Raw genomic sequence first — 14189 nt, 5'->3', positions numbered from 1 at the left:
TTACCGAAAGAACCAAGAAGATGCTTCTGTCAGTGTTTTGCGTACACTTTAAAAGCGTTAGGTAACATTTTTAAGCTGTGTTGCTCGCCAGTAGTGTTATTCGGTGAAAGCCGAACCAAGAGACGTTGATAAAGCAGGGAGCTGTGATTGTCACACGGGCAGGATGAGCTTCTGGACACAAGCCCAGGCGACCCTGCTGCAGGGAGGGAGGATGAAGCTGCTGCTGGGAGGGGGGGCAATGCTGCTGCTGCTGGGAGGGTGGGCGACGCTACTGCGGGGAGTGCGGACATCGCTACTGCAGGGACGGCAGGCAACTCTGCTGCTGCAGGGAGGGTGGGGGATGCTGGTGCAGGGAGGGAGGCCGACGCTGCTGCAGGGAGGATGGGTGACACTGCTGCAGGGAGGATGGGTGACACTGCTGCAGGGAGGGTGGGTGACACTGCTGCAGGGAGGGTGGGTGACGCTACTGCAGGGACGGCAGGCAACTCTGCTGCTGCAGGGAGGACAGGCAACGCTACTGCAGGGATTGTGGGCAACTCTGTTGCATGGAGCGAGGGCGACGCTGCTGCAGGGAGGATGGGCGCTGATCAGCCTTCATCGCCCGAGGCCGGTGTAGCGGTCACCGCGGAGATGACGGCCAACGTGGTGGGGGCCGGGACCCGCGGCTCCATTGAGGCCGCGCTGCAGAACAATCTCAACAAGGATGGGGAGCCACTGCCGGACAGCAAGCACTTGAACATCGAGGCAGTGCACGCGCCTCCTGGCGGTGAGTGTCTGATGATACGCAGAACACTTTGGATTATTTTTTTCAAACACTTATATCGAGATTGGCTCAGCGACACGAGTTTGGTTTCCATCTGCGGCGAACGTCAATGGGATTTGGTCAAAAAGGAAACGAGTGAGCTTAGCAAAGCACAGGGTTGTGATACGACTCCTTTCAATTTCACCCTTCATGGCACTCTACTCTGGAGTTTATGACCCATTTAGAATGAAACCCGGCATATGGGGCCGGCTTGGTCAAATTAAATTACGAAATCCAAGTCAAAGTGGGTGCCACGGTGGCAAGATCTTAACTACCTCACCTGGTATGGAGGAGGTCGTGGGTTCGATCCCGACCCTGACGCCTGTTGTATATTTGGAGTTTTCATGTCTCTCTCCACGTGGTCACGTGGAAATTTTTTCCGGGTTCCCTGGTTTTCCCTCCACATTTAGAATCAACATACGTTTGGAGTATTTGGCTGCTATAAATTTCATTTGTGGCCAGGTCGCTTCTGAAAAAGAGCTATACGGTTAGGTGGGCCTTACCTGGTAAAGTAAAAAAAATAGTTGATAGTTTTAATTGCAAAACATTTTTTTAGAAAGTGTTTCTTTTTGTGCATCTGATGGTAATGGTGATGACAACTTGGCTAAGGCCATCAATCAAGCTTGCTTCACTTCTGAAGCCGAGTTCGTTGATCAATTAGCTGACGTATGATCAATGGAACATTGTCGTAAAAAGGCTCATTTGTTTGCCGAAAACATCTAAATATATAGGCGACCGCAAAGCTTGGGTAATTGCCGGCACCACCCGGCTGTCTTGAAGCTTCTCTGTTGGTTCCTTGGCGATTGTGAGATGCGATTTGCATGAACCACGCTGTAGAAAACTAAACATTAAAATTTTTATCATCAAGCTCATCTCATCTGCATGTCGGCCGAGTGTACATTACCGCAGTAGAAAAGCTGCATCAACATAACTCTTTCTGTGCCTCTGCATATAAATTAAATGTTTAGTCCATTTACCGCAATTCTTTCCAAATCGCTTGATGATGCTGGCTGTAATCACCAGCGAAAGATCGTACTCAAATTGTAAATGTATTGGGTTTACTCTCCAACACACCAGTGTGTTGCAGTAGTAACTAATTGGCACATTTTATTTACGTGACAAACCTTACTAATTAGCTGTGGCGTGTTAATGACGCATTTATAAATTTTGATTTAAAGCTTTAGTGACTGCAGGGATTCATATTCTTGGTTCTTTCGCTAAAGTCACGTATTTTATTATTTCCCTTCTACGTGACTTTACCGAAAGAACCAAGAATATGACACATTTATACTTAGGCGATCTAACCCAAAAAACCTTAATATTGGTTGCAAAAACCTACATTTTAAACTGCCCATAAGCCTATTGTTTTGCTTATATTTTGTTTTCCCATAATGCTTAACAACAACACACACAAGCAGTGTTGTATACCGTATTGAGTCTGCGTTCTTCTCCGCTCGACAAAGGCTCTGGCTGGGCCGGCGTGCATGGCATCATCGAGACGACTCCAGAGCTCGGCCCGGCACCTTGCAACAAGGACGGCAGCAGGGGCCGCGACGCGCAGCACGTGGGCAGCAGGTCTGTGCAGCGTGCGCGGCCCTCCATCCCCGCGAGCTGCGGGTTCGGAGGCTGACGGTCCACTTGTGGGCCGCACTTCCTGTCAGCGTGAGCTCTCCCGCTGACGTTCCCCGCACTGAGCTGGGCCCACTCCTTAACGACGTTCTGTTGTGGAGCCTTCTCTGAACGACAACGCGCAATGCTCGAAACGATAACGCGGCCATGCTTTTGGCTCTTTTGAGCTGGTGGCCTAGACAAGGCTGTGAGAGCATTGTACATGGAATACAGTGGTCACGTGACATGCACATGGGGCATGATGGGAGGTATGTGCCTCATTCCTGCTGTTTGTGAGCAGCAGTAGCAGCACCTATGCGTGTTGTAATTTATATTTGTTTCTAGCCTGCACGCTGCAGAAGTTTGAATTGTCGACATGCTTTCATTTCTATAGAACTGCTTTTTGTGTTTAGTTTGTTGTCCTTCCCCCGCACCTTCGATTAGCGCAGTTGGCTACTTACGGGTGTGAAAGAAGTTCTGCACACATACATTGACATCTTGGAGGCGTTTGTGACCCTTTAGTTGCAGCACACCCAGCCGGGCCGACACGGAGACCGGGGTGAACGACAGCTCTCTGTATGCAGAGCTTTCGTCAGCGGGGTCGGAGGTCATCTGTGAAGTGGACGAGGGGGCCGACCTACTGGGTAAGCACGAATGGGGGTGGGGGGGTTTCCCACACAAACACTGAGCTGGCCATGACTATACTTCACCACTTCTGCAGGTGATCCTTATTGTCTCATTTAGCTGTCTATATATATAAGTCATTCGTTTTTTATACGGAGATTTATTATACCCAGGGAAAATTGATGCAATATTAACCCTTTCCCATTCCGAGACATCTGCAAGTTGAAGGGTGGGTGTCCCGTTCACCGCTAAATCTCGGAACACACAAGTGGTTAGCGCTAATTTTATTTAGAGACGCGTAATGCCGGTTGTTTTTAAAGATGTTGTACTCACCGCAGAGAACTGTGGTGACAACGACCGCACTCGATAATAGCTGGCGCCAAATTGTGCCACACACTCCTGCATGGCCTTGTGGGAGCCTCGGTACCAATAGAGTTATTTTATTACACGCTTTTATTTAACTTACTGTCTGTTGTTGTTGTATCCTCAAATCTTGTAACTCAATTTTAACCCACTTCCCAATGTGGTATCGACTGCAAACTTGGTATACTTATGTCATACTGATGACAATACTATATTCTATCCTAAAAAATATAATATATATATTTTTAATCATTCTTATGTTTCGGCTTGGGTCTAATTGCCCTCGGTCCCTTACGTTATGGCAAGCTTCGGGGCCACTTCCTGGAGTCGTGGAGTTCTTCCACTACTACAGTACATTCATGTTTACGATGTGACGATGGATCTACTGCTGGACAAAAGAAGATTTTGTTACAATATTTGATTACACTAAAGTACGTAATAATATATATTTAAAAAGTGTGTTTTAAAAAACGTTTTAAAAAAATATATATTATTTTAGTTTTGCTGCCTTGTTCCATTCCGATTTCGTTACACGTACGTCATTGGAACGGGAAAGGGTTAAAACTCGAATCTCGCAGTGTTCTGCTTTCATTTCTCCCACCTTCATTATATTCTTCAAAATACACACCATCAGCGTGATCGTCGTCAGCAATTTATCATCCGTAAGCCAGGCAGCTTTGGGAGTTACTCAGCCAAGAGAATTGCAATGCTGCTCGACTCAATCCGAGTGCTGCTCGACTGCCACAAAACCAGAGCTGGAAATTGTTCGTAGGTGCCTCATTAATTTCAATGCCGACTTCTTCATATCCATTCAAATGAATGGGAGTCTTTTTGGACCTTCCTTAGCCTGTCAAAGAGTCCTATTAATTTTAATGGGGATGCAGGAATGGTTATTTTAAAAAAATGTGATTGTTTTACAGCCTGGGAATTATCCGTAAAATTCCTGATGATGATGGTGGTACCTGCAAAACAAACAAAAACATCCCCGTATCGCCTTAACAGACTGTTGGGGCAAGTGCTGTTAGCGAGCACCTATGACGGCCGACACGACACACAACACCAGTACTGATGTTTTACACGCCACACCAGGTATTCATTTGAGGCTGAGTCGACCTAGGTGAGGCCCAGGACCCATTCAGATAATCTTCACTGGTGTTGGCAATGAGCGGGTATCGAACTCGGGTCACCGGGTTCGTATTGCAGCGCGCTATCCGCAACACTACCGCTCCCCACTACTTGCAAGCCTTTGTGTAGAGATGCCTGTTTGCTAAATGCATCCAGCAGGCTTGTGGCACCTAATGAATGACCTCCCAATCTCGCGCTGTCTTTCCCCCTTCACAGGTCTCGGGGTGGAGGTAGAGAACCTGATAATGGAAAATACACAGCTCATGGAAACAAAGTACGTGCAGTGTGTGCGTGCGTGTGTGCATGTTTGTGTGTGCGGAATGTGGCGTTCAAAGCCACGTCCTAGGGATATTCTGAAAAAGCTTCCCCGAATAGCAATCGGCCAATCGATCAATGCTTTATAGTAATAGTGATATCAACATTTGACATTTGATGTGGGAACGCAGGAGATTGATTCCCGACCAGGGCCAGTATCAGTGGTGAGTGATATCTGAACAAGTTCTGGGCCTTACTGTCACCAACTTGCGCTGACCAGTACGGTGAAGTACAGAAAATCCCTGGGTTGCAGAAGATCCGACTTACAGAAATCCGGTTTTACATAAATGCTCCCATAAATCATCTTAACAACAAAAGTCAATATGTGGACATTTGTGCATTAGTTACGTAAGCGCAAGTAGTGCAGCACGGTGAGGTTGCGCTCCACCAAAACACCGCCTTCACCGAGCCCGAGTTTCACGAAGATTCAGGTAAATGGAATTTTTTGTAGCGTTACGTAATTATTTTCCTTTTGTAGCATTACGTCATTATTTGTTTAATATGCAGAGAATGAACTTTATCTCCCATGTCTAATGCAATTTTTTTTCGTTTTAAGTTGATTTCATGAGTCATTTTACTCTACGTATTTTATTTAACTCAATTACACTTCGATTGTTTATGGTCTCAGCCAAAAGCGATCGGAGAAGTCTTGGCCTAGCCTAATGCACGCTAAACGGACATTCTAAAGTGACTGCTTTCTGTTAACAATTAATATAAAAATGTTTCGTGGTATTCATAAACATTTGGATACAGTCTACGTTCCATTAGTTGAATTATGGGTAGTGCTAGGGTAGATATTCGATGAAATTAAAGAATCATAGGAATTGCAGAGTGTATGTACGGTGATACGATACACAAGTAGCGATAGAAAACGGACGACAGCGCGATACAGAACTGATAGAAAACGAATTAGCAATCGGGTAGGGGAGGCACAACTACTTCCGGCTATGAGATTTTATCGTTGATTTTAGGGGGAAAATTTGTTCAGTTTCCAACATACGGAAAATTCGGGTTACGGATCGTTCTCGGGAACCTAACTCTTGCGGAACCCGGGGACTGCCTGTATGGTCAAACGATGCTCATTACCTAAAGACATGGTACTGGATTAACCTTGGGCTGTACTTTGTATTTTTTTTTCCTTTCTTGGACCCAAATGCTTATGTGCATGTCTCAATGCGAACTTGAACCCCAGAGCCTGGGTTTAAGCCCTCGGGTTATATGTATACATTTTGATAGTTTTATCCCATAATTACTTCTCTTGTGACGAGCTAAAAGGTCTCCTTTTGAGCACTGTTAAGGCAGCAGTGATGGTGGCATTTGTGTTCAGCAAAAGACACTTTTAATCTGCAAAAAACTGCGCTGTAGTTTGGTTGCTGTGTGCGGTAGACCCATAAGTGATCATTGGGTGAGGCCACGCGTTGCATTGGGGGCACACGCGGCTCTCCACAGCTCCACGTTTTGTGTGACCGCAGCCTTGGGCCTCGTTGCTGTTGCAGCTGATAGATGGGGCTGGGGGGACGGGCGAAAGCCCTGGTCCAGAGAGCTGAAAGTCTGCCTAACTGGAAAGACAATAGCAGAAACCCGATGTGTTTAATAGATACATTAGTCTGTGTAATGTGGATGAAATCGCTACGCAGATCAAAACAAAACAAATACTTACGGAATGAGTTCAGTGCGCTGTGTCTGAGGATACGTCGGCCCTCCAATCCGCCACCACCGCTCCCCGATCACCTCTTCCCACCACCCGTTCCCCCATTACTAACATTAATATTAATACGCCTGTAGTGACATGGACTGGGTCACTATGGCGCGTAGCGCTGGTTGCTGGCAGAGAAGGGGATCTGCTGTTGTAGCAGCCCTGTCTGCCAGCAGGTCACGTGATAGGCCGGAATAAGGGATGTGGGCAAAGGTGATAGAGGGGGCACGTGAGGGAACTTTCTCATGGGTGCTAGAAGGGGGGCGTGGCCGAGGGCGGAGCGAGGCCACGCCGGGAGGATAAAAGGGGGGGACCCCGAGCAAGGTTCGGGGCTGTTGTTTGGAGTGGAACCGTTGGTGTTGGTCAGGCAGCCTGTTAGCTGTCCTGACCATAGTGTAGTTACTCCTTGTACCTGTGAAAGCTGTCATAAATAGAGTGCCTTCAACTGCTAGTGTCTCTGAGTGACTCACTACACGTGTCGTAAACTGACATTGACTATATCATGCATTATACACAAACGTATGCTCGTGCAATCATAATACGTTATATTCTTGGTTGTTTCGGTAAAGTCACGTAAATTTAAAATAAAAGAAAGAAAAAAGAGAAAAAAAAATAAAGAATAAGATAAAATTAAAATAATAAACTAAAATATTACTAATTAATTGAAAGTAATAAAATAAAATAAACTCACGACGTTTCGATCGCAACACAAGCGGTCTTCATCAGGCGGAGAGTAAAATGTGGGGGCAAGCCTCCAAATGTAGTTATGTCAGGTAACACATCGTAAAATATATGATCCATTATAGTTTTGGGTTATTTCAATATATTTTGGCCAACCCGGTTCGGATGCATGTATGTTGAACTTATTTCGCACACCCGTACTGCTATTAGAACTGCCTTTTATGTGTTTAGTTTGTTGTCCTTTCCTCGCACGTACGGTGCGAACGAAGTTCAACATACGTACATACATACAATTCTGGCCAACCTACCGTGCTAATCAGAGGTGCTGTTGAAACGCGAATTCCGGCTAGTGCCAGCCGTGCTCTGGGGGGCAGCTGGGATTCCCCCACATCTCTCTCTTGTGTCGCACGTCCACCTAAATGGACATCCGTGGGGATAAAAAAGAGCTGTGAATAGCCCGTCAGGATTTCCCCCCCCGCCCTCCACCCCAGCGTGCAGCGTGAATAACTCACTGGGACTGCGATTATGGCGCCGTGCAGGAACGCGCTGAACGTGGTGAAGAACGACCTCATTGCGCAGGTGGAGCAGCTGGGCAGCGAGCGCGAGTCGCTGCTCGGGGAGCTCGGCTCCCTCAAGGCCAGCAGGGCTCGGCTGGAGGGACGTCTCAAGGAGGCCGAGGATGACCTCAAGAGGTGAGAGGGGACGATGAGTTCAACATGTACAGTGTGTTTTTTTTGCGTGTTTTTGGTGTGTTGTCCATGCCGTCCCCACCGTGCACCTCCGATTTAGCACGGTTGGCTACGTACGGCAACAACAGAAGTTCAACGTAAATTTCGATTTAAAGCTTTCGTTACTGCAGGGATTTATATTATTGCTTCTTTCGATCACGTAGAAGGGAAATAAAAAAAACAATAAAATTCTCATGACGTTTCGATTGCAACACAAGCAATAGCAATACAAGTTCAACGTAGTGAAGGCTGAATGCAAGCGGACGTGTTGGCGGTAACGGCGTGTGCAGCGTAACGCACCGGTCCTCACGGAACAGTCTAAAATCTAAACTCGACGCAAGTTTGACACGATTCGAAGGTTTATTCAGTCTCCTGAGACTTGCTAGAAAAGGTGAGTAGTGACCGTGGATTTGGGGATCCGTTGAATCGAGGAAGCGTCCGACCGAGTCTCGGGCACGTGGAGTTTCAACTCTTGCCGTTTGGAAAACGGAGCCGGTCAATCGTCACCAGGCTGGGTGCTGCTCTACGGCAACAGACTGTGAAGCTTCGGGTTCAGCTGCTCAGAACATTTGTCTTCCGACTGCTTTGAATCACGAGAACTGATTTTGACCCCACCACCACGCCGCTTGATTTTCTGACTGGGGTTGCGAATCGTGGGGAAAATAAATAATTACTGCAAAAAATATATATTTTTATTCCACGCACCACCGGTGTACCCGCAATACGTTCAAATACATCTCGAGATGCTGTACGAAACAGTGGGGGTTGTGTATCACAGGGATGGAGGTGAATGTTTATTGTAGGGACTCGTACCAAATCACCCAGAATGTGCCTGGTTTCATCGGATCTTGCAAAGCCAAGGAGGTTTGAGCCCGGACAATGCTGTGGTTACACAGCGTTCCACTTACCACCATCCTATGGTGTATGCCGTAGGTCGACCGGAAGCTCATCTTCACTTTGGCATTGCGATCTGATACCAATAACCTGCTGGGGGTATATTTGAGGGTCCAACTATCTGGCTAAAGAACATCAACTTGCAGTCACCCACTCATCCAGTCCCCACCCGCCCCATTTACCACTCCACTCACTCACTCACTCACCCACCTCCTCACCCACCCCACTCACCCGCTCACCCACCCCACCCACCCGCTCATCCACTCACCCACCCCACCCACCCGCTCATCCACTCATTCATTTCACCCACTCATTCACCCACCCAATTACTCACCCACCCAATCACCTACCCACCCACTCACCCACCCACCCACTCACCTACCCACCCACCCCCCCACCCTTTCACCCACCCGCTCACCCACCCGCTCACCCACCCGCTCACCCACCCGCTCACCCACCCGCTCACCCACTCACTCACCCATCCACCCACTCATCCACCCAATCACCTACCCACCCACTCACGCAAATGAGTCTCATTATGGTGTTCTCTAGTTTTTCTCTGGCTCAACAAAATCAACTTGCCACTTGAGTCTGGGCGTCTGGGATTGCTCTCTGTGTGTATTACAGGACCAAGCAGGAGCTGGAGCAGGTCAAACAAGCCAACAAAGATGACCTGGATGAGGTGAGCTACATCAGAAATAATATATTTTGCATACAGGTTTTAATTTGTACGTTTATTCTAATATGTAGGTGTGTATTATGTTGTCACTTTGATTTTGATCATCTGTTAGTACTTTTTTCGTAATTAATTTCACTCTTTGTATTTTGACTGTTTGGCAGTCAAAATAAATCGTTTTCATCCTATAATAAGGGAGACCTAGCTAAATATAGCTTTATCAATATGGTCATTATTAAAATGTTTATATTGCAAGTAATTTTCAGGTTTTGGTTATGACTGGCTATTAGGCCTGTCTGAATAATGCTTTTAATTACATTTTTAAAGTTCCTCCGATGAGCACGGTTGGCTACGTACGGTGCGAAAGAAGTGCTACATACAGAGCTGAAAAATGCTTTTGGAAAATCCATTGCAGAAACTACCCAGGCGAGACAGCCCTTTTAGTGACCGTTTAGAGACATGAATATAACTCCATCACTAAATTAAAAGATTGCACACTCTGCCATGATGATGGTGACTTCAAGGTTTTTCTCATTATGTATGTAAATTTAACTTCTTTTGCACCGTCCGTAGCCAACCGTGCTAATCGGAGGTGTGGAGGAAGGACAGCAAACTAAACACAAAAAGCAGTTTTAAAGAAATTAGTTTTATTACGGGGATCATCTGAGCATGCGGTTGCCACCTTTGAGGTACAAACAAATTGGACATATGGTGGTAAGATAAATATATTTGAATCGTGGGAACAACTTAATGTAAATGCATTGTCTGGAGTGTGTGGTGTTATTATTATTATCATTGCTTCACAACTGACAAACTGGGGCTTCAATAGTCCCCACGAAGACAGCAGCCGCCACCTTTTTATTTTTAATAAAAAAAAAAGAGAAGAATCCTGCGGGAGAGAAAACCCCCCCCCCCCCACGACAGGTGGCGACGCGATTCCGGTCTGTCGCCTGCGTTTGTGAGCGCGTGGCCCGTGCCGGCGCTGAGCTCGTTGCGTGCGTCGCAGAACGACATGCCGATGGCGCAGCGCAAGCGCTTCACACGGGTGGAGATGGCGCGCGTGCTCATGGAGCGGAACCAGTATAAGGAGCGGCTCATGGAGCTGCAGGAGGCCGTGCGTTGGACCGAGATGATCCGGTGAGGAAGCCCCTGGAGAACGACGCTCGTTAGCTCGCTCCGCGGTCACGTTGGCGTCGCTGAGCCGCCGCAGCTCGAATACTTTAATGCAGCGTGAACGTTGATGTACGTCTGGCTGTTGAACGTCTTTGGCCATACGTACGCAGCCAACCGCGCTAATCGGCGGTACGGGGGAAGGACAACAAACTAAACACAAAAAGCAGTTCGAAAGAAACTGAGTTTTCAATCCAGATGATTTAAAAGTGCATAGCCCCATCTAGGAAGGAAGAGCGTTCCAGACGGCCGCAGCAGTGCATCTGAAAGCACGTGGAGCGGTGACCATCTTGGTTTCGCCTGAGTCCCAACCAACAGATCTTCCGATTTTTATGGATTAAGCAGCATTTTGTTTCGTGCAAACCACACTTGCACTGCTCGCACTGTACACGGTGGCAAATCGTGACAAAAAAGTGTATTAAACATCTGTATCACTGTCAACGCTAGTTTCCTGGAACGGTGGTCCAGTGGTTTGTGCAATAGTTGTTATACTAATGTCTGGGACAGCGCCAGCCAACGTTCAAAGAAGCACATGACGAATTTGACTTGAATGTTTCTGTTCCCGAACGTGATGTGGACTCAGGGCCTCACGGGAGCAGCTGAACGTCCAAGAGAAGAGGACTCGGTCATCCATCTGGCAATTGTGAGCACTGTCCTACATCACGGCTTATTAGACGCAAGGCCAGCTTGCAAGCGTCAAATAGTGCATGCTAAACGTGATGGAAGTATTTCCCGTGCCCTGTCAGGCTTTTGTTAAATGTTGTTGTACCGTTGACTTGGAGAAGTTAAACATCAGTAACCCTTTCCCGTTCCGATGACGTGCGTGTACATCATTAGTTTTTTTTCTGATTCTATTCCGGTGATGTATGTTTATATCCTAAAAAAATGAAGCCGGAAGAAAAATTAAATTTATGGGTACCGAGGCTCCCACAAGGCCATGCAGGAGGGTGTGTGGCACAGTTTGGCACCATCTATCGTAGAGTGGCGGTCGTGTCGCTGCCTTTCTCTATGATGAGTATACAATGTCTTTAAAAACAACGGCGCGATGCCTCTCTAAATAAAATCAACGCTAACCACTTGCGCGCTCCGAAATTAAGCGGTGAACAGGACCCACCCTGCAACTTGCAGATGTCTCAGAATGAAAAAGCGTTAAACAATACATCTTGCTGATTAATCTGTCAACTAAAACCTGGTTCAACCTGGTTTTATTTGAACAAATTCTGGTAGAAAAAATGGCCACAGGCTGATGGATTAATTATATAATTTGATCTATTTTACTCGCCATCCCTGCTTGTAGTAGAACACATTTTTATTGTATTTTTTATCAATCGCGCATGATTGATTTAATCAATCGTGCATACCAGCTCTTTCTGCACTGAAACAGAGTGTTATGACCCATAGCTTATAGACAGTTTCGTGCTCAAACACCAAATAGAAACCTTTTGCAAGGAATCAAGTCTGCATTAACCACACGTACTTGTGGTGAACATGCAAACTATCATGCTTGAAACTGATTGGTTTACACCAGAGACAGCCTTCTTTAGGGCCTCGACTCACCAGTGTAAAACCAGAGAACGCCAAAATGCGAACAGTACAGAACAGTGCACATATCAGAGCATTTATATCATGGGTTGAGCAGCTGTATTGTGGGAACTTTTTTGCCAGTACGATACTGGCAAAAAATGTCCCATGATAGAGCATATACACACATCGGCCTGTTGTCTTTTCAGCAGCCAATCGGCCGACTACGAGGAATACTTTCTTTGTGTTTGGAGACACAGAATGGACGCGTGTTAATACAGGGTGGCCCAAAAGCCAGGACACACAGGGATATTTCATTCATTTTACCACGGGCATTACAGCATTTTAATAGTGTGTTCGTGAAGTTAATATTTGATCTATTAGCGTTATTAGTATATGTTTCTTCTTCCTGTAGGGTCACCTCAAATCCGTCGTTTACAAAACTCGACCAAGAACCCTGAATGAATTGAGACCACAAAACTTCATTGATGAATGTTCAATGGTTACACAGCTGTAAATATTTTAAAAAGCCGTAAATTCATTGGAAGAGAAAATGAGCGTGTGCAGTCATGTTAATGGAGTCAGTTTGAACATTTGTTAGAAAAGTGAAATGACTCTCGATTTTCTATGCCAAAAACCACAGCTATAGGTATACATTATGTATAAGGTAAGACAACATGTTGTCCTGCTCCCACGCAGAAGACTCCACCTACGAAGTGGATAGCAGAGCCACGCCAATCACCATCAATCAAACTCCACCCACTGTTGTAAAGCTATGCAACTACTGTACTGTAGAGGCGATCACGTGGATTTAGGATTAACGGGAGCACATATTTGGTCGGTCTAAGCACGTGACTTGTACTAAACATTTCCAAGGATAACAATGTGTAACTGTTTTTAGATTATTAATTTGGGCTTAAGGGAAAATCCATGAGTTTTTAATTCATGTCAGAATCTCAGGTGTGCGGTTAATCTGCAAATCAGATAAACCGCACGCGGATAATAATCGAAAGTCGACTGTATAATAGACCCTATGTGTCCTGACTTGTGGGCCACCCTGTACACGTTTGTAATCAACGGGGGCGTTGTTGGGTAGCCGGCTGACTTTGAGTGGCGTACAGCCGCGGCAAGCGCCTGAACTTGCCTGACCTTGCCTTCCTTGCCTGCCTTGCCTGCCCGTTTTTTTGTTTATCAGCTTCAGCCGCCTGTTCGGGCCCTCCGGCACGGCAACGAGGAGACCGTCCCAGCCCAACCTGCGTTACAACGCCCCGAGCAGTCACGTGACTCCTGGCGCGCCCCCCAAGAGCACGGCCATCGCCCAGCTGCCCAGCGACAAGTCCCGCGCCTTCGACTTCCTCTACGACGAGTTAGGGTCACACACACACGCGCGCAAGGCGCGGCGGGGTGGCATTGTGGGGCCCCCGTTCGGATCTGGCGGCCCGCCCCGTGGTTATTAAACTGCGGGCGCGCTTGAAGATTCATTTCTATTCATATGGAGGCCCCCCTTCACTGAATGCGCTCGTTGACGTAGCTTACAACACGGTGACATGGTAGATTATGATTTGGATGACGGGGGCATGCTACACAAGAATTGAGTAACGAGTGACAGCGATTGAGAGGGTACTTCGGGTAGGGGAGAGACGGGAAGGAGCGGAGGGGCGAGGGGAGGGAAGAGAATGAGTAAATCAAGAAGAGCTGAGGCGTTAAGAGAGGAACGGAAGAAGATTAAGGAGGGGAGGACTGCCTAATGTGCGAGGGACGTTTGTAACCGTAGTAATAATGCTGCACGCTGTCTGCTTCTCTCACAGCTGACGCTAAAGATCCCGTGACGTCATTCGCAAGGGTAGGCCATTGTGTGACAGCGTCAGGGGCCAAATTTCCGCGCATAACAATCACTGCCTTCTACCAGCAGACTAAAGCCCCAGGTCACTCGTGCAAATGAGACTCATCCTGGTCTCTGGTTAGACAATGTGCTTGAGACTTGGA

At 47.0% G+C, this 14189-nt stretch overlaps 1 protein-coding gene across 1 annotated transcript in view; it reads left to right on the top strand.

The window, feature by feature from the left end:
* LOC144730372 (C-Jun-amino-terminal kinase-interacting protein 4-like) overlaps positions 1-14189 on the top strand; it is a 90040-nt gene that overhangs the window by 48741 nt on the left and 27110 nt on the right. Inside the window, 9 exon segments of the mRNA XM_078611145.1 lie at positions 163-766; positions 2260-2377; positions 2933-3054; positions 4739-4796; positions 7754-7906; positions 9464-9518; positions 10519-10649; positions 11266-11325; positions 13399-13569. Of these exon segments, the coding sequence (XP_078467271.1) occupies positions 163-766; positions 2260-2377; positions 2933-3054; positions 4739-4796; positions 7754-7906; positions 9464-9518; positions 10519-10649; positions 11266-11325; positions 13399-13569 (1472 nt within the window).

This window comes from Lampetra planeri, chromosome 35 (assembly GCF_965212315.1).
Source record: "Lampetra planeri chromosome 35, kcLamPlan1.2.h2, whole genome shotgun sequence".
In the NCBI taxonomy this organism is placed as follows: Eukaryota; Metazoa; Chordata; class Hyperoartia; order Petromyzontiformes; family Petromyzontidae; genus Lampetra; species Lampetra planeri.
Note: the sequence above shows the minus strand (reverse complement) of the source record. Positions and strands in the feature narration are given on the sequence as shown.